Source organism: Erithacus rubecula (genome assembly GCF_903797595.1).
Source record: "Erithacus rubecula genome assembly, chromosome: 17".
Taxonomy (NCBI): domain Eukaryota; kingdom Metazoa; phylum Chordata; class Aves; order Passeriformes; family Muscicapidae; genus Erithacus; species Erithacus rubecula.
In genome coordinates this window covers 13,227,125-13,252,721 of record NC_136669.1, presented here as the reverse complement: position 1 = coordinate 13,252,721, position 25,597 = coordinate 13,227,125, and the positions used below count along the sequence as shown (strand labels likewise).

The following is a 25,597-nucleotide window of genomic DNA, read 5'->3' as shown; positions in this document are numbered from 1 at the left end:
GGCGAGAGTGCATTGGAGCTTTACCACTGGAGAGGTGGGTAAGACCTTCCACTCACTCAATTCTGCAGTGGAAGAAGGTGCTTAAATCAACGTCGAGCTGCAGCGATGGTTCTCTGCCCTTTTCCCGGGCTGCCCACCCTGCTCCGCTCTGCCGCTGCTGCCGCCGCAGGCTGGGAGCTTTCCCTCTCGCTGCCCGCACAGCCGGGCTTGCCCCATGGCTCATCCCTGTCCCACCGGGACGCAGATCTGCCCACAGCCCTTGTGAGAGCGTTCCCCGCTCTGTCCGCCTCCCGATGCCTTAGAGCAAAGCGGGGAGGAAGAGGAGCCCTCCTGCCAGCCGGGCTGGGACTGTCCCCCCTCGGTCACTGTTAGAAGGCTGCGGTAGATCTTGTCCCTTCTAGCCTGTGGCAGTGGACAAGCAGTAAGTGACAGCAGTAAGTGACAGCAGTTTATGTATACAGTGTGATCTGGATGTGCGCCGGGTGCTTCTCCCAAAGCAAATTTCAGCCCATAGTTCTTCCAGTGCAGGGAAGATGGAGCAGCCACCCTGCAGCTGGGGGAGCACCGCAGAGGGTGCTGTGCAGGGCAGCCTGTGCTTCCGTGCGCTTCTCCACTGTCGGGAATTTAAACTGCAGAGCAGGACGTTGCCAGGGCAGTGGTTGAAGCAAGCTGGAGCTAACCCCCGGATAACTGAAAGGAGCCTGGACAGAGGGGAGGATCTGTATCAGATCCGCTGCGATCCCTGCACATCTCATGGCTAATGGTGAAAGCACACCCAGGGCAAGGCAGGAGGAGGATTCAGGTGTTTCACAGCAGGTACAAGAGCTCTGGTACAGCGTCGCTCTCGGGAGAGCAGTGGGGTCAGCGGGAGGTAGCAGCGGGCACAGCGAGAGGAGGGAAGCGTTTGCAACCGGCTCAGAAGTCCTTTTGGTTTCGGCTGCAGCACAGGGAATCTCGATGAAGGGCTGGAGTTGGTTCCAGGTGGAAATGCAGCCAGCAGAAGGGTGTTGGAGTGATGTGTTGCACCTAATCCATAACGTCAAGTGCCCCACAAATCCTGCTCCATGCGGGTGTTTCTTAGATATGAACCTCCAAACCAACACTCAGCTCGGCGTAGTCCCAAAAGGTCAGCTGCGGGCAGGAGTGAATTGCACACGGAGCTTTCCAGTGAGCTCCCCCGGGCCTGGGATTACAAAGCTGGCTCTGTGCGGTGGGCACGGTTCCCTCCTGAAAGCTCCTCGGTCTGGAAGTGGTTAGTGCTCACCGAAAGACATCTGCTCCATCTTTTATTTTTGGCTGTGGTGTTCATCGAGGCCGGGCTCTGCTCTCACGCACGTTCCAAGTTGTTCGGCTCTGCCAGAATGGTTTATTTCCTCGCTCACCCGCATCCCATCCAAAGCCTTTCTTCAGTACCTCGGCCCCTTAGATCTCGATGATCTACGCTCAAACAGCCCCGGGAGATGAGGAGTTTCAGAGAAATGGAAAAATGAGACGTTAAGCAGCTGGCCCAGAGTGGAGCAGGGTGCCCGGCCAAGGTGTGGCACACGGGGGGTTCCTGAGGGCTGCTCCCAGCCCGGCGCAGCCTTTTCCAGCCCCCTCCGTGGGGAAACGGGGAGAGCCAGGGTGCGCCGAGCTCTGCCCGGCCGGCCCGTGCAATGGGCTCCCGAGGGGATGGATCTCTGCGGGTACCCGCCGGGCGGGCTCCAGGGCAGAGCAGGGTGCGTTTGTAACCTGTGTCTGACTCCCTTTGCTAACAAGTCCTCAGAAACACGAACGGGATTTGAACCATAACAGGAGCGGTTTGGAAACAGTGTCCTGGGGTTGGTGTCTGACCTCCTGGCAGAGCCCTGGGAGCGCCCCCATGAGGGGACCCAGACGGGGCCGTGAGGGGACGGAGCCCCGGCTCCCCCCTAAGGACAGGCGGTGGAGCCCATGAGGGGACGGAGCCCCGGGTCCCCCCTAAGGACAGGCGGTGGAGCCCATGAGGGGACGGAGCCCCGGCTCCCCCCTAAGGATAGGCGGTGGAGCCCATGAGGGGACGGAGCCCCGGCTCCCCCCTAAGGACAGGCGGTGGAGCCCATGAGGGGACGGAGCCCCGGCGCCCCCTGAAGACGGCGGGTCGGGCCGTGAGGGGACCCTGGAGGAGCCCTGAGGGAAGCAGCACGCGCGGGCTGAGGGGAAGGATGACGTCACCGCACGCGCGTCACGCACAGCCCGCGCGCGGGGCACTCGGCGCGCCCCCGGCCAGTGACGTCATCAGCGGGCGCCGCGGGAGGGCAGCGCGGGCATGGCGGCGGCGCGGGGCGGGCGGTGTCTGCTCGCGGCCCTGCGGCGCTCCGGGGCCGCGCCCCGGCTGCGCCCGCCCGCAGGTGAGGGGGGCACGGGCGGCGTGAGGGGCGCGGGCCCCTGGCCCGAGGCGGCGGACGGAGCTCCGTGGTTCGGCCCGGACGGCCGCGCCTGCCCGGAGTTGCGCTCGGCCTTGTGCGTCCTCTGGAGGTGCGGTGTCCCACAAGCAGCGCCCCGTGGCTCTCGGCAGCGCGGGAGCAGCACGGACAGCGCCGTGAACCGACCCCGGAACGCCCAGCGCTCCTTCCTGGGGAGGGACGAGTTGTTGTGGGCCTGTACAGGGAATGGCGCGGGCTCGTGTCGGGCAGAGAGCGCGTTCAGCGCAGCCAGCCGCTCCAGGGTCATGTCCTGCCTCGTGCAGGTTGTACAGCATGCTCAGATCGTGCAGCATGGTGGGGTTCCTGTGCTGGCTCGTGTAGGGGTGTATGACATACCCGTGCTTGTGTCCTGGTTCATACAGCACTCCGGTTCATCTCCTGGCCCGTGTGCAGGACATGCAGAGGTACCTGCTGGCTCATATAGGCTGCACAGCATTTTCAGATCGTGTCCCATGTCCTGGTGCACGTCCCAGCTCACACAGACGCAGCCCAGGTGCCCACAGGAGAGCAGAAGGCAGCAGCGTTGCTGTTCTCTGGCCATGTCACTTCCAGGGGACCTCACAGATGAGCCTGATGGGTTTGCATTTCCCTGGGTGCACTTGAAGCTTCACCTCAGACAGCTGACAGGAGTGAGTGCTAAGAAAATGTAAGTTATCCTCAGTTATGGGCTGTGCTCCCTTTTCAAGGCTGGAAATGTGCCTGTGAGTTGCCATTAACCGAAGCACAGTGAGGGGTGTCCTGCCTGTCTCCTGCCAGCAGCCCGTGCTCCCTGCTTCCTTAGCTGCTGTGTGGCCCCTAATTGACAGGTCTGTGTGGTCTGTGGTTTCCCTGCAGCTTAGGAAGAGATAATGTGACAGGAAATTGTGTGACAAATAGGGTCACTTTCAGGGTTGCCAGATTTATTGTGTCACAGAGTGCCACTTGGGTGTTTCTGGGCAATCCAGCTCTTCCTCTGCAGAAATCTCCAGAGGCTTGTTAGCATCCATGTCTGGGAACAAAGCTGCTGCCTCTGGTGGGTTAGACAGACTCCAGCAGAGCCAGAGTTTTGTTCCTTAACCTGTCATTCAGGTCCTTCGGGGAAAAAGCAGTGGGAGGGGCAGGAGGTGTTTTCCTTTCTGTTGGATCCGGGCTGCAGGGACAGCTGCCCCTTCCCTCATGGGGCAGAGCTGGCAGTGTTCTTGCTCAGTTTCAGGGGCTGGAGCTGGTGCAGAGCTTTTCAGGAGATGTTGGTGTTGGTGTGAGTGGGTCAGTCAGGGAATCTCTTCTCCCCAGATTCTCAGGGATCTGGTGCCCAGCTAGGGAGCCCCTTTGTGTAAGGAGATCTGAGCTGGGAGTGTTAATTGCTGCAGCTCTTCCCTGCTCCAGCTTCCCCAGGCTCCCAGCTGCCTGGCCTGGAGCTGGTATGTAATTCCTGCTGACCCAAATTCTTCTCCTTTGATTTGAGCCACAAACTCCTTTGTGCAGGGTTTCCCACCCTAAATCTCTGGCTGGTGCTCTGCTCACTGCAGTGGTTTTTCCAGAAGGGGCTGTTTCCTGGGGGGCTGGTTGGGGTATCATTGGACTGGAAGGAGCCCCTGAGGGTCTATGTCTTTGCCATGGGCACAGGATCACTTGGGATCACAAGAAGTGGAATTTGGGCAGTGATGTGGGTTTCTCCATCTCTCACAGTGCAGTGATGGGACTAGGAAGTGTTGTGGTAAAGCTCCACATTTGATTAACTCAATATCAAAACACCTGATTTGCCCCAGCACATCACAGTGCTTATCTGGGGCAAGAGCCATTCCTTCTCTGCAGCCTGGGCTTAGGAATATGTTTCTGAGGCTCATTATGAGTAGCACACAACCTGTTACCTCAGCAGGTGCTTCTCAATAGCTCTTGTGCACTGATAATTGTGGTTTTATACCCAGAATAGCCAGGAGCCTTTTCTGCTCCCTTGCTCCAGGCAAGGACTCTGGAGAGGCAAATGGGCTGAAGATGCTGCAGTTTGTATTTAATGAGCTGTGTCTCTCCCTGGCATGGGACAGGCTCTTAATTAAGGATGATAAGACCAAACATTGCACAAATCCGACAGCAACTTCCGAATTGATGGGTGGTGATTTATTATTGTGCTTTGGAGGTAGGGAGGCAAAAAATGTGACTGTATCAACAATTATAAATAGCCAGAAATAAAATTATAAATAGCTGTAGTTTCTAGAGTCAGCTGGTGTTCATGGGATGGGGGTGACCTGTGTGGGGGCTCTGGGGTTTTGCTGTCTGGACATCTGATGACAGCAGTGACCTTAAGGTTTTAAGCTGCTGATGATCTGTGTCTTTTTTGGATTCTGGAGTCAAGGAGGGAACAAAATTCCCTCTTTTATTTCTGCTGTTTGGGAAATGCGTGTGTATGTATGCAGTATCCTATAGCACCCAGCATAAAATGAGTCTAAAAGGTGTAAATACATAAATAAAATAAATAAACCCTGAGCTGCAGGCCCTTCCCTCTGAAGCTGGAGGGGCTGGACAGTGAGTGCTGTGCTGCTTCCCACCTCAGGCACCTGGGTTGTTTTCTTTGCCACTTTCCCAGATGATCCCAGCACAGGCAGTGGAATGAAGTTGCAGAAGGTGTCCTGCAATAATGCGGCAGAGCTGTTCTGACGCACAGAGCACAGTTATGTGTGTGGGAGGTGTTCAGATGCAGTTAGAACTATTTGTGGGCTCTTTAAGGGCAGAATGACTCGGGAGTCATTCAAGCTTCTAGCTGGAGAAGTGGATCTTGATTCAAAGCTTTCTGTGAGGAGGAGGAGGAGGAAGAACAAGGACTGACAGCCTCCTCTGCCAGCTCTTGAGGATGAGCTGGAGGAAAGAGAAGTGTTGTTAAAGTTCAGGGGGTCATGTTCACCTGGTCTGGAGCAAGTGAGAGCCCAGCATGATGGCTGGAGCAGCAAGACCTGTTCTTGATAACCACACTGACTGCACAACCTGCTGTGGGGGGCAGGATGTCTGCAGAGCACTAGTGAAGTGAGTCTAAGCTAGAGGATGAGGGATGTTGGTGAAAAGGCTGGAATGCTGAGTTTGCTCGAGGGCTGTGGCAAGGTGGAGGAAGGTTCAGGAGGGAGCTGAGCTCCCTCAGCATGTCAGCTGGCCTGGAGGGCAGGGGATGGCCATGGAAGCTCATTCCAAGGAGGTCCCAGATGTGCTTTGGGACTCCCACCATACTTATGGGGTTCGGTTCAGTCTTTGGGTGTTCTTGTACCCAGTCATCTAAAGAAAGGAGCCCTTTCTTTAAATGGAAATGTCAGGTGTAAGGTTTGCCTCCTTCCCTTGCTGGATGAAACAGCCAACAGGCACAGAGTGAGCTGTAAGGAAAATCTGAGCTTGTCACTGCTACCAGCCACTTCTGCTGCTTATCCACGTTCTCCTGGCTCTGCCCAGGCTGTCCTGGTTCCTCCTCTGCTTCCCAGATCAGTCCAGTCTGTTTATGTTCAGTGTAGGACTGGGGGAGGCCAAGATGCAGCCTTCCCCAGGGCAGCTGCAGGGTCAGGTCTGCCCCCTCTGAGTTCCTGCTGTGGCACAGGCCATTCTCCCAGCAATTCAGAAATCACTCCAAGGAACAGTCTTTAGACAGAGGTCTGTAGTGCTGCAATGTGACCAGGTTTGGCTTTGACTCATCCCTCAACAGAGGGAAGACTGTTGGGTTCACCTGGACATAATGAAAGGAGGAAAATTGGGAATCCCTGACCTTAAGGGGGATTGTGCCATTTCTTGGCTGGTCTCATTTTCCCCACTGATTTTATGGCTGGTGGCCTTGCTGCTGCTGCATGTGCTGCTTGGCCTGGACCCAGGGAGCTTATTGGGGAATGTAATCCCTGTGCTTGGACAATCAAGGGCCAAATGTTTATTGCCAATTTATATTTTCACAGACAGTGATGTGGGAGTTGTCTTCAGCTTAGCCAGGTAACAGCAGTGAAAGCTGCAGACTGCTTCTTCCTGACTGGTTAATTCAGTGGGAAAGCTGCTAATTGTCATCTTCTGGATAAAATCTTAATTCAGAAGAGCCAAAGCAGCAACTTGCCCTTTTTATGCAGTGAAGGCAGTTCTGGAGGGGAATGGTGGGTGTTGGACTGTGAAGGAACTGTTCAGACAGTGCAACTCATGGGATTACCTAGGTGGGTCCTCTGAGGAGTGCTGCTGTTGTTGCTGGATTTGTGATGTGGATTGAAATATCTTCACTTGTGTCTTTAGCAAAAGGAGCAGCATGTCTGCAAAGACAAATCCTCCACCGCTGGAGCCTCCAGCACAACATTCCTGCCTGCAGCATTGCTGCTGCCCGGATGTACAGCACACAGACAGCAGAGAGCAAGGAGGAGGAGCCCCTGCACACCATCATCAGCAACACAGAGAATGTGAAAGGTGGGCCTGGGCACAGATGGCTTGTGGGGACACTCTTGGGGTGCACCTGGCTCGAGGTGTGGTGTAGGTGAGCTCTCCTCAGCACTGCTGCTGCCTCTGGAGGAAGTGCAGGTGTTGGTCACCACATCCTTTCAATCTGTGCTGCACCATCAGCTCCCAAAGCCTGGGTGTGGAGGTCAGAATGGCCTTCACTGAGAAACAAGGACATAAGAGTGCATCCATGGGCTGAGCCAGGCAGCTGATGGTCGTGTGTGTGTGGAGGCTTCACAGGCACTGGAATTGGCTGAAAAGAATTTTCTGTCCCAGAAGCAAACTGTACCTGCCCAGGTCATTGCTGTGGACCATAGAGATGTTATGAGAGTCCTGGTGTCCTTAATTTGGACATGGAGTCCCTCATTAGCTAGAATGAATTGCTTTGCACAGCTTCAGGGAGAGGTGCTCTAAAACAGTCTGGGCAATGAGTTCTTCCAGCACAGAAATAACATCTTAACTCTGTGCCTCTGTGTTTTGCCTGGGAGGTACTTTTGAGACTGCCAGGCTGTGTCCCTGGTAGGGTTGATGTGCTGGCTGCCCACACTCCAGCTTCACCCCATCCCTGAGGGTTGTACATCCTCACCATCAAGACATGGCAGAGGTGATGTGGGACTTGTGGCTTTTCCCTGTGTTTTCCCAGAATTTTCTAATGCCCCTTGCAGGAGAAAGGAGTTCTTAATGCCTCTTGCTGTTTTAAAAAGACCAAGGATGGTCTTTCAGGTGAGATATTTTGTAGTTTTATTTTTTTGAGGAGGTTTCTCTTCCTGGGCACAGCTCCCTACCTGCAGGGGTGGCTGTACAGGTGTGTTCATCCAGCCTGGCCTTGGACACTTCCAGGGATCCAGGGTAGCCACAGCTGCTCTGAGCACCCTGTGCCAGGGCCTCACCACCTTCACAGGGAAGAATTTCTTCCCAATATCCCATCTGACCCTGCCCTCTGGCAGTGTGAAGCCATTCCCCCTTGTCCTGTCACTTTAGACCCTTGTCCAAAGTCTCTCTGCAGCTCCCCTGGAGCCCCTTTAGGCACTGGAAGGGTTTCTAAGTGCTCTCTGAACTTTTTCTTCTCCAAGCTGAATAACCCCAACCCTTATCTTTATTATTCCAGGTGCAGCCTCTAAACATGAGTTCCAGGCAGAAACAAAGAAGCTGCTGGACATTGTTGCCCGCTCCCTGTACTCAGAGAAAGAGGTAAGGCACTCACACCTTGCTGGGAGATTTTCTGTTGGCAGAGCCCCATCTCTGTCAAGGGATACATCCAAAATGGGAGAATAACTGTTCAGTTCCCAGTGAGTCCTGAGCTTTCATGTCAGGCTTTCCTAAATGATGCTTTCTTAAGGCACCTTGAGAACATCTTTTTGAAACAATTTGTAGGTATAGCCAGGTGGCTCTGTGAGCCTTGAGTTTCACATTGAGTTTGGACAAACCGTTCTCCTGGCAGATGATGGAAGAAGGCAGTGTGGGGAGCTGGGAGTTAGTTTGTGGGAGGCAGTGAGGTGCAGTGTGTGGGAGGGCTGTGCAGGGCAGGCCAGGCTGCAGTGTCAGGCTGTGTCCTGTGCCAGGTGTTCATCCGGGAGCTGATCTCCAACGGCAGCGACGCGCTGGAGAAGCTGCGGCACCGGCTGATGACCCAGGGGAAGGCCCTGCCAGAGCTGGAGATCCACCTGCAGACAGACAGCAGCAAGGGAACCATCACCATCCAGGTAGTTCCCTCTGCTAACAGCAGTGTTATTCCCTGCTGCTCTCCTCACTGTGAAGAGTCCTGTGTCCTGTGAAGAGTCACTGGAAGCTGATCAGCAGCACAGTCCCCATCCTGCCCAAAGCAGGTTCTGTCCAGCATTTTATCTCCTCCCCACTTGTAGCCATAAGAAAATTTGCTGCTCCTTCTTTCCCTCTTGGAAAGTACCAGTAGCTTTTCTCCCAGTACCCCTGCCTCACACCAGCTTGTGTGAGTTTCTCACTAGTGGCTAAGTTGTAACTCTGGTTTCCTCCTGACCTTTGGGGGAGGTTTTCATGCACCTCCTTAAGTCTGAGGTTTTAGCTGGTTGCTTGCAGACCTTCTCTCTCCCCTGGGTGAGAAGGGAAATGCCAGGGTAGTGAGAATTTCCCATTCCTGCCTGTATCTATCTCTTCTTGCTCCAGGACAGGCTGAGTCCAGCTGATGCTGAGGTTCTGCCCTCAAGCACAGTTGGGACTGTAGATTTGGACAATAGCACAGCACTTTCCTGTGCCCAGGTTTTGGTTGTCCCTGCTGGTGACAAAATGCTGACTGGGAGGGAGACAGTCTAAGAGCAGTCATGTGTGGGCTTCAGCATGGGGAGGGAAGTGGAGCTGGGCCTCTTCTCTGAACTTTGATCTTGCTCATGGCTCTCGTCCAGGGTGAGAGGCTGAGCCTCAGTTTTGGTGTTTTCTTGGCAAAGTTCCTAACATTAAGAAGGCAAACTGGTCGTTTTCCTTGTGGAGCTGTGTCAGCCATGAGTGTAGCTGTGGACATGCCTAGGAGAGCAGAGGAGGAGGAGGAGCAGGCAGCCCTGAGTGACCATGGCAGGTCCAGGGGAGATGTGGCACAGACAGAGCACACAGGCTGTTTTTCACGTGGGACAAAGGCACAGGGGGCTGTTGGAGGCTGCACAGTTATTTTGTATTTCTGTTCTTCTGAAGAGCAAGTGCTGCAGTTGCCATGGGGAAGTTAGTGCTTGTCAGTGGGCAACACAATCACCAAGCAGAGATTCTCAAACCATGGTGCAGGGGCTTTGCTATTCCTGTCACAGTGTTGCAGTTTTCTGACTCCTGTGTAACACCAATTGTTTAAGGAGCTCTCCCTTAGCCCCAGGCAGGGGGTCATTCCTACCTCTCATCTTTCCCTTTGCAGATTGCAGGGGGCAGGAAGCATCTGAGTCCATCAGAACATTGTTACCTCTCATGCCCTGTCCCTGTGGAAGCTCTCCCCTTGTTTGGCAGTTTGCTTGGAGAGCTGTTTGCCCATCTTGCCTGGGATACCATTGCAGTTAGATGGGTTAAGGATTGGGCTTTTTATAACCCCCTGCCTGGCTGCCAGTGCCTCTCTAATGCCATTAAATGAGTCTTAACTAGGAAGCTTTGAATTGCAGCAGTGCTGGGCTGTGGGGAGCAGCAAGAACAACGCTGCTTCAATCTCTTTAATAGCTTTGCCTTCTCCAGAGTGCCAAAGCTCCTTACCTCCAGTCAGGGGGTTATTTATAACTTCTTGAAGAAGCAAACTGCATATAATGATTACTGTGAACAAACTTCATTCAGAACATTTCTCTGCCTTTCAGGAATGCAAAGTTGAAAGAAAGCTTGCTGCAGTGATTGAAGCAGAGATGGATCTTCCCTTAGCCACTGTTTTGTTTTCTGTACCTGCTAAAACCTACCAAAAAAGAAGGTAGCAGGTCCCTCATACATGACCTGTAGCAACAATCACCCCTTTTTTATTCCTAAAAAGGTCCCATTGTCTCACTCTGACCCCTGGATCATTTTCCTTAGATTTTCATGCTGCTCTGTGCCCCTGGATCTGCTGAATCTCTTCCCTCCTCTTCCAAGCCCTATAGCATCTGTTTGTGTCTCACTAAGCTGAAAAGGCAGGTCTGTAATGTGTGATAGGCATTACAGGCACATTCCTGGGGGATTCTGTAGATCTGGTGTAGGACTACACTCATCTCTGTTCAGTGACTGCAGTTCTCCTTGTTCTCTGCCAGGACTGAATTCCAGCCATAAGCACAGCAAGAGTCAGAATTCTGGTAGAATGTCCTCATTCAGGAATATTCCACCTAAGCATTGCAGTGTAGTATCTGCTAAGAGGGATGTGTTGACTGAATTCCACCACCTTGCTTCTTTCACCAAAGTCCTGTTGTTTTAGCAAATTCCACCATTTCCTCCATGCCTTTGAAAACTGCCTTGTGTTTCTAGGACAGCTCCATCTGTAGCAACCACAGCCTGCAAGGTCAGAGTGCTTAAGAAAATCCATTTGAAAATGTGAGGGGTGTGTTTCCAATGAGAACAGCTCTGCAGAGCTCTGCAGTTCCACGTGCTGAGGCTTTACTGATGTGGTTTTGGACCCTTTGAGGTGGGAACAGAGAGCCTCTTACAGACCCCAAGGCTCTGTGAGCAAAGAGCTCACCTTCAGCACCTGCACCAGGTGACAGCAAGTGACAGGCACTTGTCTGTGCAGTGGTGTTGTTGGAGTCTGCAGTTCTGCTGTGCTGCTGTGCCAGGTGGTGATGTGTGAGCTTGGGGCTGCAGTCCTGCTCCTTGCTGATGCTTAATTTAGGGCTAGTACAGTTTAGAGGAAATGGTTTGAAATGTTTACAGAGCTGATTGCTGCTGCTGGGGGAGGAAGTGTGCTTGCTGTTCTAGCATGGGAAAGCAGCATAGTCACTGCCAGAGCTTGGGCTGCTCAGTTCCCTTCCTTGGGCTTTCATCTCTCTGTTGCTGTCATCCAAAATCAGTGGCTGTGAAACCACAAAATCACCAGTTTGCTGTGTTTGGGAGGAGTTAAAATGACTGCAAGCACCACTCCTCCCTGCAACAGCTCCCTGTGTCACTGAGCAGATCTCTCCTGCCTCACCAGTTCCAAACAGCCTGCACCAAGGACTGTGCTGTGCTGGGGCTCCAGTAAGGATTGTGCTGTTTGGGCTGTAGCAGGTCAGTGCACGTGCACCCTTGTGTCCCACAGAGCTTGAGGCAGGTGGGGAGCAGGTGCCCCTCCCCTGTGGGACCAGGCTGCAGCAGAGAGGGTGACCTGCACTGCAGCATCCGTGTGTCACTTGGGCTTGAGGAAGCAGGAGATGGACAGGTGGAAATAGAGGGGTAAATCTGCCTGTACTTCATCAAGTCTTAGATGGAATTAAACCTACAGAAATGTGCCACAGATTGCAGGGGTGGGATACAGCTTCCAGAGCTTGCATCATATTTAACAAATAAGCCCAGGACCCAGAAATATAAACACATCTCAAATAACCTGTGGCCCAAGGAAGGAAGTGCACAATCTTTTAGTTCTCTTCACGGCAGAATAAGAGCATATCCTGTATAAAAATGGGAAATTCAAAGTGGATGAAAGGCAGTGCTTTTCTGGAGAGTGGGTATTTAGACCTGGGTGGGTGGAGGCCCAGCCTGTGGTTTTGCAAAGGAAAGCTCAGGCTCTCTGCTTTGGACCACTTCCATATACTAGGCCAAGATTACCTTGTGTTCACAGGCATCAGTTTTATTCTGGCTTTTCATGCTGCTGCAGCAGATGCTTTAATGATTCTAAACCAGAACGTAGCTCTAGTGCAGCTGCTGTCCTGCTCTTGTGATTTTTAAGTCTTTAATCAAGGTATTTAAATAACAGTGGGCACATTTGCCAATCAGATATTTTGGGATTTTATTACTTTATCTACTGGTGAAAGCAGCATGTCTTTGCAGTATAGTCACTGTCCTTCTGATGTCCCGTTGAGGCTTTACAGTGAAATAAATGTTTCAAGTGTTTGTTTTGCAACAAAGCCAAGTGAAAGACACAATAGTTCAGCCAGGTACCTCTAACTGGGAGCATTCCTTCCAGAGGCAGCAGTTAATGGCTGCTTAATGAGTTGTTAGGTCTAAGGAAGCTCTGCAATACTTTTAGTTGGACTCAGGTAATGAGCAAAGCTAAACTAATCTTACACAGCAGGTCTCTGCAAACATCCAGCATCCTCACCACAGGGTTAAAACAAAGGGCACAGAAGACCCTTTGTACCCAAAGGTCAGCAGGAACTTATACCTGGGATGTCTCTACACATAAAAAGGTGATAAAAACAAGGTTCTGCTGCTGTCTCTTTGGGGGTAAATGTTATTGAGTTTAGTTCAACACTTGTGGCCACCAGCCTCTTGTGGTTTGAAGGTCTGCAGCCTCTATATTGTTCTATATAGTGAACAGTTTGGGGGAGGATTTTTATTCTGCACCCTTAGAAGTGCCAGAAGAGAAATTCACCCAGGTGAGGAGGTGGTGGTTCTGCTGAGTAACTGCTGGTGGTTCAGCAGGTCTTTTGTAATTAACCTTCAGCTAATGAAGGGTCAGTGCACTGAACTCTGTCTCTTGGTCTCTCCAAGCTATGGAGAACATTTAGCATGTGGAACTCTGAGCATATCCCTCACATTTTGTAATTGGAGGAGCCCCATAGACAATTTGCTTTGTGCTGTTACACATAGCTCTGCTGTGGCTGTGGTCAGCCTGATAAAGCTTTTCTTGCAGGCTGAAGGGAGGGCTAGAACTGTGCAGGGGAGGAAAAGTTGTGTTGCTGATGGTGGAGCAAAGGCTGGATGGTGCTGGGTAGAAGGTGCTTGCAGGGGTTATGTGATGCCATGATGGATCCTGGTGAAGATGCCCAGTGGCTGAGCAGCAGCTGGTGCAGCACAGAAAGGTGTGAGAATGGCACAGCTCCTTCCTTGGATTTCATGGAGCTGGAGCTGCCAGTGCTTGTGTGGGCCCATCCTGAGCTGAGCTGCTCATGGGCAGGTTCAGTTGCTTCCCATGACTGCAGAGTTGCTGCTCTGCAGAGCTCAGCTCCCATCTCTCCTCCACTGCTGCTTTATTTCCATTCCCTTCAGCAGCTCCATGTGGTGAAGAGAGCCAAAGGGCAGCTGCAGGAAATGTGGGCATGGCAAGGGGTTGTTGAATCTTGATGGTGTCTTCATCCTGTTCCACCCAGGTGTTTTTCTGCAGTAGGGAATGTCTGCTTTGCCAGGATCTTTGCTTTCCACTCTCCCTGTCAGCATCCTGGCTGTTCTGAGCCCTGCTTTCTTTGTTCATGAGATTCACCCTCACCAAAGTAGTCTTCAGGAATTGTCATTAAGCATTCTGCAGTAAGTTTGGCAGGGCATTAGGAATTCAATAGCCAAATAAATTTATGGGGTAAGGATGTATTTTTTTTTTTTTTAAACACACTGGAATTTGGGAATGACATGCTGTGCTATAAATAGAAGTGGATCAGAGTTCTGTTCAGGGTCTGGCATGAAGAAAAACTGAACCAGATGCTGAAAGCTGTTCTTTCTGGCTTTTTTTCCCTGGGGGAAGGGACCATGTCAGATTCCTGAGATTTTGCCATACGCTGTTTGTTTTTCTTGGCTTTTGATCCCTCTCTGTTGAGATCTTACTGGGCATCATCCCTCTTCTGAGCCAAGTGGGCTGACTGGCCTGACTGTATTTAACCAAGGCAAAGGCACTGCTGCCGTGACTTGTGGGGGTGCAGGAAAATGTCTGCCCCACATGGCACCTCACAAGCTGAACTGAACAATCCTTCAGTGCAGTTAAACACTGCATTCAGAAATACATACTGACATTAACTTACTTTGGTAGAAATAAGCCCAGTAAATGCTCCATGGGTGGCAGAGGTCACTCTGGCACCTCATCTCTGAGCCACCTAGCAGCTGCCAGCTCTGTTGCAGCTGATTTTGCTGACCCTGCACACCAAATCCCACCCCTGCTAAGGCACTGGGAATGTGTGAGCCCACTCTGGGTGTGCCAGCTGCTGTCAGCTGCAATAACCATGCTCACAGGTACTCAGGTAGAGCTGAATCCCTCATCCTTACATCTCACTTGGCTACTTTTCACCTCAGAGAGTGGCTCAGAGAACATGTAACAGTGGTTTTTTTGGGATGCTTGTGTCAGGTAGAAAAGCTGTTGGGATTAGGGAGGGGGAATGGTATCCTGGAGGGCAGTAGCCTGTCCTTTGTTCCTGTGGAAAATGTGTGTGCAAGTTTGAAAATACATTGGACAGCAGAATGGGCAAGATTTTTGCTGGGGTCCTGTGTGAGAGGGTGGCCATTCTAGGTGGAGTTTGCTGTTTTCTTTGTTGCCTTGGGGTGTCATGCACATTGAAGTTTCAGCCAGATTTGAGAGTTACTGCAGCCTTTTCTGGGTGGTGCTGCTGCAGGCTCTGCTGCCTGAGATGTGTGAGCTGCAGGGAGATGTTTATCTGCATGCAGCAATGCAGTTCTGGAGTAACCTGGGGATGATAAGGAGCTGTGTGCCTCTGAAGCTTGGGCAGAGCATCACAAAGTGCAGCCACTACATTGTATTTTGGCTGGGGTTAGGCTGTTCCCATGGGAATGCAATACCCAGCTCTCCTGGACGTTGACAGCTTCATATTCACATAATGGAGCACAGGGTGAGGGGGAGAAGAAGGGGGAAAGGCAGAGCAGATGGAGATCAGTTCATGTGGTGCTTGCAGACAAGGGTGTGCATCTCCTGAGAGTGAAGGGGTTCACTGCTGTGTGACTGATTCCCAGTGTTAGTGTGTTGGTTCCACATCTGCAGGTTGCAAACAAGCTGCTTCTCACTGCTCCTCAGCTCCCCTCAGACTGTTCAGGAATGGAGGGTGTCTCTGTGCATGGCACCTGGCACTGTGGGGCCATGGCTGGGTTCACATCTCTTTCCTGCAGTGCCATCCTGTGCCTTTTAGAGGGATGTAGAATCCAGCCTGTCCTGGCATGGTTTTGTCTTTCCTTGAGGAATGGCCAGAGTCACTGAGCTTTCTGGTGGTTTGTAGGCAGCTGTGCTGCCCCTGGAGCTCTGTTCCCTCTGAGTCTGTGGCCATGGGGAGGGGGAGTCACAGCTAAAGTCTTCTGTTGGATTTACTACTCTGAGGGGAAGGAGAGAGTGGGAGTTGGAGGCAGAAGTTTCTTGGGTGCTGTTTGCTGGAGCAATGATTCCCTACTGAAATTTCAGCTGCAATTGCTGTTTCTTTTCAGGACACAGGTATTGGGATGACCCAGGAGGAGTTGGTTTCTAATCTTGGTACCATTGCTCGATCGGGCTCAAAGGTAACTTGGGATGAGGACCCTTCTCCCTCCCTTAGAAAACTCTTCTTCAATTACAGCCACTTTTGTTCTCCCAGTAATTTTTCATTCTGTTTTGTCCCTTGGCCCTCAGCCCAGCTGTGAAATTACATCCCTTTTGGAAGGTGAAACCTGCCTGTGGAGTCTTCTGGCTTTCAGTGGTTTCTGCTGAGCTCTAGGGAGCCCAGGCAGTGCTGGTGGGCCCTGTGTGTAGCACTGCTGCTCCCACCACCCTCACTCCAAACACCCTCCTGCCCAGACATCCTCACACAGGGGCACCCACCCACTTGGCATTTATCCCATGTCCAGGGGAGTAGCAGCTCTGTCCCCACAGCAAGGTGTTGTGCATGTGTATCCGATTTTTGTTTCCATCTCTGGAGGCTCCATTTTAAGGTTTCCTGCTCCTGACTGATGAGTTCTCACTTGTTTTTCTTTTACTGCACTAAGCAGTGCTCCCCTTTTCCAGAGGTACAGTCCCTATTGAGAAACCCTTTTCCTTGGGAACCTTCCTGAGAGCACTGATGCAGGAGCATGGGGTGAGGGTGCTGGACTGCCAGGCTGCAGTGCCGAGGAGCCCAGCTGGGATTGATCACAACCTCCAGCAATACCTGAAGTCACTGTGTGTTGCTTTCTCTCTCCTTTGTTCCTGTAGGCTTTTCTAGAAGCTCTGCAGAGCCAGGCTGAAGCCAGCAGTAAAATCATTGGCCAGTTTGGAGTGGGTTTCTATTCAGCCTTCATGGTGGCTGATAAAGTGGAGGTGTTCTCACAGTCAGCAGAGCCAGGCAGCCCAGGCTACCACTGGTCATCTGACGGGTAAGGCTGCAGAGGGGGGTGGCAGTGGAGGGGGGCTGTGTCCACACCAGGCATGGCCTGAAAGCTGTGGAAAGACAGGGCTTGTGTGGTCTTTCAGGACCTGGCTGTCTGGTTTAGGTCCTGCTCAAGTTATACACAGTAACAAAGCATGGCCCAATGTGCCAGTGTGGAAATTGCACGGACAGAGTTGCTTTGCAGAGCAGGCATGGTGAGGACAGTGTACCTGGCTCTCCTCTTCCATCCCTGCTGGCAGGCAGGCAGCTCAGGGGGCTCCATAGGGGCAAACTGAACCTCTTTGGTCTGAGAGGTTTGGTTGAGGCACCCACAGAGAGCAGAGCTTGTGCAGCACTGGAGTCTGCAGGCACCTCTTCTCATGGGTCACTGCTGTATGCACATCCTCTGCTTTTTGCTTGAAGCTGCAAATATCTGGGATGACAAAGCTGTGGGCATCTGAGTGTGTTGAAATTAGAGGTTCTGGGGGTGATAAGCTCAGCATCCTCTTAAAATTTCCTCAAAATAAAGAATTTACTATGTTATTCAAATTCTTGAGAAAACTGAGACACCAGACTGATTTGAGTTTTCAGTAGGTAGTGTCTTTTCAGAACAGTGTGTCCTGGATCTGGAGTCTCTGTGGAGAAAACAGCCACATTCTTTGGGGGGTTTCTCAGAGGCACAAGGAGCATTCAAGCATTCAAGACTTTTTTGCCTTTTTCTCTTGTGTGTGTGCTCTTAGTTGAACAAACAATTTCTCTGTCCTATCATGGGTGTCACAAACTGACTCAGGGTGTTTTTCTAATCCTAGTTCAGGGATGTTTGAGATTGCAGAAGCATCTGGGGTCAGAGCTGGGACTAAGATTATTATACACCTCAAAGAAGACTGCAAAGAGTTTGCAAATGAAGAACGAGTCAAGGGTGAGTAGAGGAGAGGAATTCTGTTAGTCCTTGGGCTCTGTGAAGTCTGTTGGTGCCCACAGATGGGAGGTGAATTTACAGGTTTTTTCCTCTCCTGCAACTCCTTCCACCTGCTGTTACTGAGGGAATTCCTGCTGTGTTGTTTCCACAAAGGTGACCCTTCTGTGTCTTCTTTCCATTCCAGAGGTGGTGACAAAATACAGCAACTTCATCAGCTTCCCCCTGTACCTCAATGGGAGAAGAATTAACACATTACAGGTGAGGTGGAGGCCACAGGCAGGAGATGAACCAGTGCAATGCTCTGCTGGAGACAGGAAACAGCATAAAGCTGCTGCTGTCCCTGGAAATCAGGGGAGAATTGTCCAGGATATCACAGGCCTTGTAGTGATCAGTTAATTAGAACAAAAGGAGACAATCCAGCTGAACTCATACCTGCAACAACTTGTTTGCATTTATTGTGGAAAATTCTTGGAGATCAGCAAGATCTGTATCTTCCCTTATCCTGAATTATTGTTTCAGTGCTTTATAATGCATATTCTGTTCATGTGATGTGTTAGTGCTGTAGGGATTGCTCATATTGCTGGTGTGCTGACACCTCTCACTGCAGTTTTTTCTGTCCTTTACATGGAATAGCCACTGGGAGTGGTTGGGGTTTTTTAGCAGCTCAGCTCACAGACTGATTTATTCCCAGCTCCTAGCTGAGCATTGCTTGATGCTGGCATTTTCTGACCACTGGCATTATACTGCAGCCAGATCCATTTTACTCAGATGTTCTTGGCACAATTGCAGGCATCACTTGGGAGAAATTAATTATCTTTAAAACAGAAATCTATTAATCATTTTCCTCTAACATCTCCTCTTCTGATTGTTCAAAGCTTTCTCACCTAAGTGAGCAGGTAAAGAACATGTGTGTGCCTTTTTTGTTTCCTGGAATGTGGCACTGACTGCACAGACTTTCAAGACTGTACTTAAACATTTTAGCATGTTAATTTATCTAAGGTTCTGTAATTGGTGTTATTAGTCACTGATTATTTATTTGGATTCCTGCATAATAGTGTTTCTGTTCCAAAGGCTTTCTAGCTGTGCCCCTTAAATTACAAAACCAGAAATAGCTTTAGACAGCTGTTTGCTCTCTCTGTGACAATCAATAGAACAGGCTCCCTGGAGAAGAGCAGTAGTAGAGCAAGGGGTGAAATGCCCTTAATAGAGTCATGGACTTTTATCTTCTTATCAGAAAGTCTGTTTTCCCTTGGGTTACAGCAACAGCTTTATTCTCATTATGCTCCCATTTCATGCCTTTTCTTTATCCAGGATCTTGGCTTTGTGTTTTTCCACACATCAGCATCAGTTCACTGCAAACAGAGCCACAGCTGGTTTCCTGGTGGGGTTTCTCCTCAATGAGCTCCTGAATGCTCACAGCATGGATCTGGGGCTTCTCTGGTCTAACTGGGATAACTGTTAGCTACAAGTGAGCCCCTGAGAATGCAGCACTTTCCCTAACACAGCTACTGTAGAACACCTTAGCTCCCAGTGAGTCCATAATCCTACCTGTGATCCTGCAGGCCCTCCAGGACACTTGTGTGTGCTGGAAATGAGGGGAGGCCACCTGTGGAATGAGGATCTGAGGCAAAGGAGTCTTTAAGGATTTCAGGGCTGCCAGGGACCTGAAACCCTTGGGCTCTGAGGGTGAGCTGGATGTTTGTGTTGTCCCCAGAAATCACTCCTGTCACTCATTTGGGCTTGAGTGGCAAAGAGAGGTAGTGACTGAGATGGGCTTCACCCAGCTGGAAACACAGTTCTGCATAGGGTCCCACATCTTTGCTAGATGCAAGACTTTAGCTGAGGTACTGGAAACTGAAGCATGCTGTGAGCATGGGCTGAGTGCTTCAGAAAACACTGGGGGGTTAGAGCAGCAGCAGGTGGAAGCCAGAGCTCATGGCTTCAGTGCACAAGTTTACGTGGGAACAGTGCTGGAGCAGTGACCCTGCACTGGTTCACAAAACATCTCAAAAGCTGCTGAACAAATCAGCAGGAAACAGGCAGTGCAGGAGCTGCTTCAGCTCTTAGCTGAGACAGTGACCTCCATCAGAGAGGCAGGTTGGTTGCAAAAGGCTTACTTAAACTTCTGCTTTTCCTTTGCTTGCTGGTCAGGCCTTGAGAACTTGACCAGTACTCCCATTCAGCTGAGCTATGGAATCTGCCCAGGATGGCCACTGGCAAAGGAGGTTAGCCAAATCCCATTTGTTTTGGGCTAAACAAAGCTGCCCTATATATGTTGCAGAGCAAGAGTTACCTCTGAGGAGCAGGAGTTTGTTAGTCTGTGATAATGTGCCTGAGCCACATCTCACTCCCAGGCTGTGCAGAGCAGTCTGTTTGAAAGGTTCTATTTCCCTGCTCCAGCATCCTGGAGCTGATGAGAACTGTCTTCCCTGCTGGTGCACAGGCTCTGTGGATGCTGGACCCCAAGGACATCAGCGAGTGGCAGCACGAGGAGTTTTACCGCTTCGTGGCGCAGGCGTACGACAAGCCCCGGTACATCCTGCACTACAAGACCGACGCTCCCCTCAACATCCGCAGCATCTTCTACGTGCCCGAGCAAGTACGTGTCCTGGGTGGGAACCTGGCACATCTGCCCAGCTGCTCTCAGAGGGGAGAGCTCCTTAGGGAGAGGAGGCAGATATGGCTGCAGGGAGGAATATCCAGTCGGGCATTGCTGCAGTGGGCTGGGTGCTGCAGAGTAGTTGGGATACTGAGCAGGGGGATGGCTCAAGTAGGCCCCTAGGGAAGACAGCCAAGATTTCAGCTCTTGTTGGGTTCAGCAGTGTGATGTGAGCACCCTGCACAGTGCTGGTGTTACCTCCTGTCTCTTTTCCTGCAGAAGCCATCCATGTTTGACATCAGCAGGGAAATGGGCTCCAGCGTTGCCCTCTACAGCCGCAAAATCCTCATCCAAACCAAAGCTGCAGACATCCTGCCCAAGTGGCTGCGCTTCCTTAGAGGTGTGTGTGGCACCAGGAATAGCAGCCTGTGGACAATGCCTTCCACAGGGATGAGGCAAGGGCTGCCCTCCTGGCAATCGTGTTTGCATCACTGTTCAAGGGTTGCTCTGTGTTCCAGGTGTTGTGGACAGTGAGGATATACCCCTGAATCTCAGCAGGGAGCTGCTGCAGGAGAGTGCCCTCATCAGGTAAGCAAGAGTATCTCTGGACTGAGATACAAGGAAAAGCTGTAAAGCCATGAGGGAAAGGGGACAATGGACTCACTACAGCCCTGCACAGACAGATGTTCACCTAAAATGTCTTGTCTTGCTGTAGCAGCCATCTCTAAAAAGGCTTGTTCCTCCTGCAGGAAGCTCCGTGATGTTTTGCAGAAGAGGTTGATCAAGTTCTTCATTGACCAGAGCAAGAAGGACCCTGAAAAATATGCCAAATTCTTTGAGGAGTACGGGGTATTCATGAGAGAGGGGATTGTCACGATAGCAGAGCAGGATGTCAAGGTACCAGGAGTCTTGAAACACTGCTGCTGATGGGAAAGATTACCATGAGCTGGGGTGAGGGAGACTGCTGCTTCCCCATGGAACTTGCATACCCATAATGTTCCTGGGTCTACCAAGTCCTGTGGATTTTCTAGTGCCTAAATTTTCACTCTCTGACTGATGCTGCTTCCCATTTATTTTGAGGCCCTGCAGAGTCTCTGTACCCACACTGTTGTCAGCCCTCCCTGGTGCAATGTCAACTACAACAGGCAACAAAGATGGGCCTTTCCCTCCTGTTGTCTTCTGCCTAATTCCCATTTCCAGGAAAGCTTGACCTACATCCTGTCTAGGTCACTTTTTTGCCTCTTTAATATTTGGAGCAGGAAAGGAGAGATTCAGAATCCCCTGAGTCTTTTTGTAGGGCTGCCAAGAGGCACAGGAATCCTCGGGGCTGGGAGGGGTGGGGTGGAGTTCAGTGAGCTGACAGGAGCACGGGGCTGGGAGGGGTTGGGTGGAGCTGACAGGAGCACGGGGCCGGGAGGGGAGGGGTGGGGCTGACAGGAGCACGGGAAGCTGACAGGAGCACGGGAAGCTGACAGGAGCACGGGGCTGGGAGGGGAGGGGTGGGGCTGACAGGAGCACGGGGCTGGGAGGGGTTGGGTGGAGCTGACAGGAGCACGGGGCTGGGAGGGGTTGGGTGGAGCTGACAGGAGCACGGGAAGCTGACAGGAGCACGGGGCCGGGAGGGGAGGGGTGGGGTGGAGCTGACAGGAGCACGTTTCCTGCAGGAGGACATAGCCAAGCTGCTGCGGTACGAGTCGTCGGCGCTGCCCGCGGGGCAGCTCACCAGCCTGCCCGAGTACAGCTCACGCATGAAGGCGGGCAGCAGGAACATCTACTACCTGTGTGCCCCCAACCGGCACCTGGCCGAGCACTCCCCCTACTTCGAGGCCATGAAGAAGAAGGACATGGAGGTGGGTGAGCAGTGGTGCCACAGCCAGGGCAACACCCTGAGCTGCTGCAGCAGTGCTCAGGGCTGGCTCTCAGAGCTGAGCAGTGCCTTTGCTTGGCCCCCTCTGCCTCTGCTCAGACTGTGGCATGAGGCCAGGAGCAACCTCTCACACATTCTTAACCGCAATGTTAAAAAAGCAAGCATTTGGCTTTTGGGAGTATCCAAAGGAGAGCCGTGAAAATGGTGAAGGGCCTGGAGACGCCATGAGGTGCAGCTTAGGGCTCTTGGTCTGTTCAGCTGGAGAGACTGAGGGGGGACCTCACTGCGGTCTTCAACATCCTCACAAGGGGCAGCAGAGGGGCAGTATTGATCTCTTCACTCTCATGACCAGTGGCAGGACCCAAGGGAATGGCTGGAGCTGAGTCAGGAGGTTTAGGTTGGGTATCAGGTGTTAGGCACTGGGACAGGCTCCCCAGGGAAGTGCTCGCAGCACTGGCTGAGTTCAAGAAGCATTTGGACAATGCTCTCAGGTACAGGGTGGGATTGTTGAGGTGTGCTGCCTAGGGACAAGAGTTGGGACACAATGATCTTGATGGTTCCCTACAACTCAGCTTATTCTGTGATTTAGCACTTGTACAGACACCTCTTATATCTGTTTCCTACCTTTGCTGGACCCCAGAGCAGGAGCCTGGGAGCTGCTGTGCAGGTGTTACAGTTGTCCTCTGTGGGCAGGTGGCTCTCTCAGGACTGGAGTCAATACTGGCTCTCACTTTCCCTGGGCAGCAGGACTTGTTCTGCTGCAGACCTGCCACTAATCCCTCCAAGGATTTGCTTTCATAGTCACTGTGGGGTTGAACCTGTGAGTTTCTCATGTGATGTTCCTGCTGTTTGGTACGGAGCTGCCTTGGGAAGGAGGGAATGCTATTACATCCCAAACAATGTGTTACTGTCCTTTTGCTGGCACAGGTGCTGTTCTGCTATGAGCAGTTTGATGAGCTGACACTCTTGCACCTCCGGGAGTTTGACAAGAAGAAGCTGATCTCTGTGGAGACAGACATTGTTGTTGATCACTATAAGGAAGAGAAGTTTGAGGAGAGCCGCCCAGGTACTGTGAGGCTCCTCTGGCCCCTCCTGCTGCACACTGTCCTGCTACCCTGAGCAACCAGAGAGGGGACAGTTTCCTCCCTGCTCTTGCAGCTCCTGAGCAAGAGCCTTCCACCCTTCCATTCTCATGGTCTGAGGCAACTTAAAGAGATTTTGCAGATTCGTTTCATCTCACATGATCAAAGTTAAATGGAATGTCATGTGTGGAGTTGCCATGATTTTATTGCAACCTCATGCATACATCTGGTGCCCAGACAGGCAGACAGCTCCTGGCAAGGCATGAACCTGCCCTCTCTGGGTATGGCATGCTCTGTGTGCTGAGTGGTACTGCACTCTCACAAGAGAACTGAGAAATGGAAGTGTGCAAACTCAGCTCACTGCCCACTGCACACTGTAGAAGCATGCTCAGATGTGCCCTCTTTCCCTGCCAGCTGGAGAACGTCTGACAGAGAAGGAGGCTGAGGATCTGATGGCCTGGATGAGGAATGCCTTAGGCTCTCGAGTCACTGGAGTGAAGGTGGGTATTCTGTGTCTGGGTAACTGAGTGCAGGAGATCCACAGAGGTAACGATCCAGGGAAAAAAGATGATAGGTGGCTGGGGATCTGCTGCCACAGATTTTTCTTTGGACCCTGTGGGAAGTCATTCTTCTCTGTGCCTCCTGTGTGTAAATGGTGTGGATGCTGGCATTGGCTATTGTAAGGTCAGTGTGGCAGCAGCAGAACCACATCTCAACGTGTAGCGAGCAAAGCCCATATTGCAGTCGATGCTCAGATTACCACAACAGGCTGGTGACTTTTCTTGCTTGAAGATTAGAAAGGTGGATTGGCAAGGAATGCTTTGGGTCCAGCTGCAGCCTGTGGACTGTGGGGCTGATTGGGCCCCATCTTTCCTGCTGGTTCAGGCAGCTCCTGTGGGATGGGAATGAATGATGTGGTGTGGATCTGTGCTGAGGACACTGCCAAGTGCTCAGACTTTGCCCACCTGAAGGTGTGCACTGTCCCTGGCAGCCCTGACGGGTGCTTGTGGCGCAGGTGACCACGCGGCTGGACACCCACCCTGCCATGATCACCGTGCTGGAGATGGGCGCTGCCCGCCACTTCCTGCGCATGCAGCAGCTGGCCAAGACCCAGGAGGAGCGAGCCCAGCTCCTGCAGCCCACCCTGGAGATCAACACAGGGTAAGGCACAGCACCACCTCTGGGCCTGGGGTACAGCAGCCTCTCAGAAGTGGAGGCAGAGAGGAGGCAGTGTAAAGCTGCCAATTAGCAGAGCGCTCCCCATTAAGTGCAGTCGGTGCCACAGAGCCTTAATCTGTAAGGCTGAGTGGCACCTTTGACATGAGCCCCCCACACACAGTGTCCAGCCCTCCAGGGACCACAGGGACAGATGGGAGAGAAGAGAGAAGCCCCCAAAACAGGAGCAAGGAAGTTGAATTTGGTCACCCACTGTGACTTAGCTGCTCATTCTGGAAATAAATTTCCCACTGTGTCCTAAATCAGCAAGTTTCAGTGTTGATCTCTCTTACAGGCATGCTCTGATTAAAAAGCTCAGCGAGCTGAAGGACAGTCAGCCTGATCTGGCCCAGATGTTGCTTGACCAGGTGAGAGCCAGACCTTCCCAGAACCAGCTTGCAGACCATGCATGGCAGGGAACAGGGTAACCCATTACAGTGGGCAAGTGTCACATCCTTCTGTGATCCCTGGGGCTTGTGGTCCATGTTTTCCTAGCAGGTGCCCTAGAAGACATTCTTGGTCTCAGCATGCAGGTCCTGGAGAGTGACATTCCCTTCCTCCCTCACATAGGTTGCTTTACTGCTCATTTAGTGCTTTCTTCTCTTTTTCAGATTTATGAGAATGCCATGATTGCAGCAGGACTGAATGAGGATCCCAGGCCAATGGTGAACCGGCTGAATGAGCTCCTCACCAGGATCCTGGAGAAGAACTGAGCCCCAAGGACTGAAGGATGAACTCTGTGCTGATCTCTTGCCTCAGCCACTCTCAGCAGCTGCTTGCAGGCACTGTCCAGCACAGGTTCATGGGCAGAGGGCAGGGACAAGGTTAGGGACATCCAGCCCTCCCTGCACAGGGAGGAGCCATCTGTAATTATCAGATCCCACCTCATCAGGTTCAAAGTGCAGAACTCTTAGTGAGGACAAAATCCAGAGGTAGTTGCTTAAACAATGTGCCCAAATTTCTGACACAAGCCTGAAGAGCATCATTTCATACTGTTCCTAAAAATGGCCTTTCTCAAAACAGATTTTGGCAGCAAGATTCCCAGTCACGTCTGTGAATACACCCCCCTATCCACAAAATCTCTGTGCACCTTTGTGCTCTGAACAAGCACAGGAAGAATTAATTAATTAGTTAAGAAACCACCAGGTCTGACCAGGCAGGAGAAGTTTGCTGGCATGGAGACAGACTGCTGCCTTTGGCAGACAAAGGTACTGTTGGTGGAATGTGTCAGTGCAATCCCATGGCAGAAGAGATCACTGAGCTGCTGGATAAATGAGTTCATCCTGGTCTTGTGGAAAAAGGGAAGTAACTGGGAGGCAGCTTTCCACAGTGTGGCTTTCTGGAGAGTCTGCAGGATACACTGCACGCCTTGCCAATCTGTATTTATAATAAATAAACAGTTCTTATTTTCCAGACACCCCCCAAACTTCACTCT

At 51.8% G+C, this 25,597-nt stretch overlaps 1 protein-coding gene across 1 annotated transcript; it reads left to right on the top strand.

Annotated features, from left to right (window-relative positions):
- Window positions 1–2,241: 2,241 nt before the first annotated feature.
- On the top strand, window positions 2,242–25,577 carry TRAP1 (TNF receptor associated protein 1). The gene is made up of 18 exons (XM_079320523.1): window positions 2,242–2,369; window positions 6,666–6,833; window positions 7,972–8,054; window positions 8,426–8,566; window positions 15,588–15,659; window positions 16,327–16,487; window positions 17,290–17,399; window positions 17,584–17,657; window positions 19,843–19,998; window positions 20,278–20,398; window positions 20,517–20,586; window positions 20,748–20,895; window positions 21,663–21,848; window positions 22,793–22,931; window positions 23,362–23,447; window positions 23,963–24,108; window positions 24,458–24,530; window positions 24,774–25,577. The coding sequence occupies exons 1-18, from the start codon at window positions 2,288–2,290 to the stop codon at window positions 24,873–24,875; spliced, it is 2,118 nt and encodes a 705-aa protein (XP_079176649.1). The 5' UTR covers window positions 2,242–2,287; the 3' UTR covers window positions 24,876–25,577.
- Window positions 25,578–25,597: the final 20 nt, after the last annotated feature.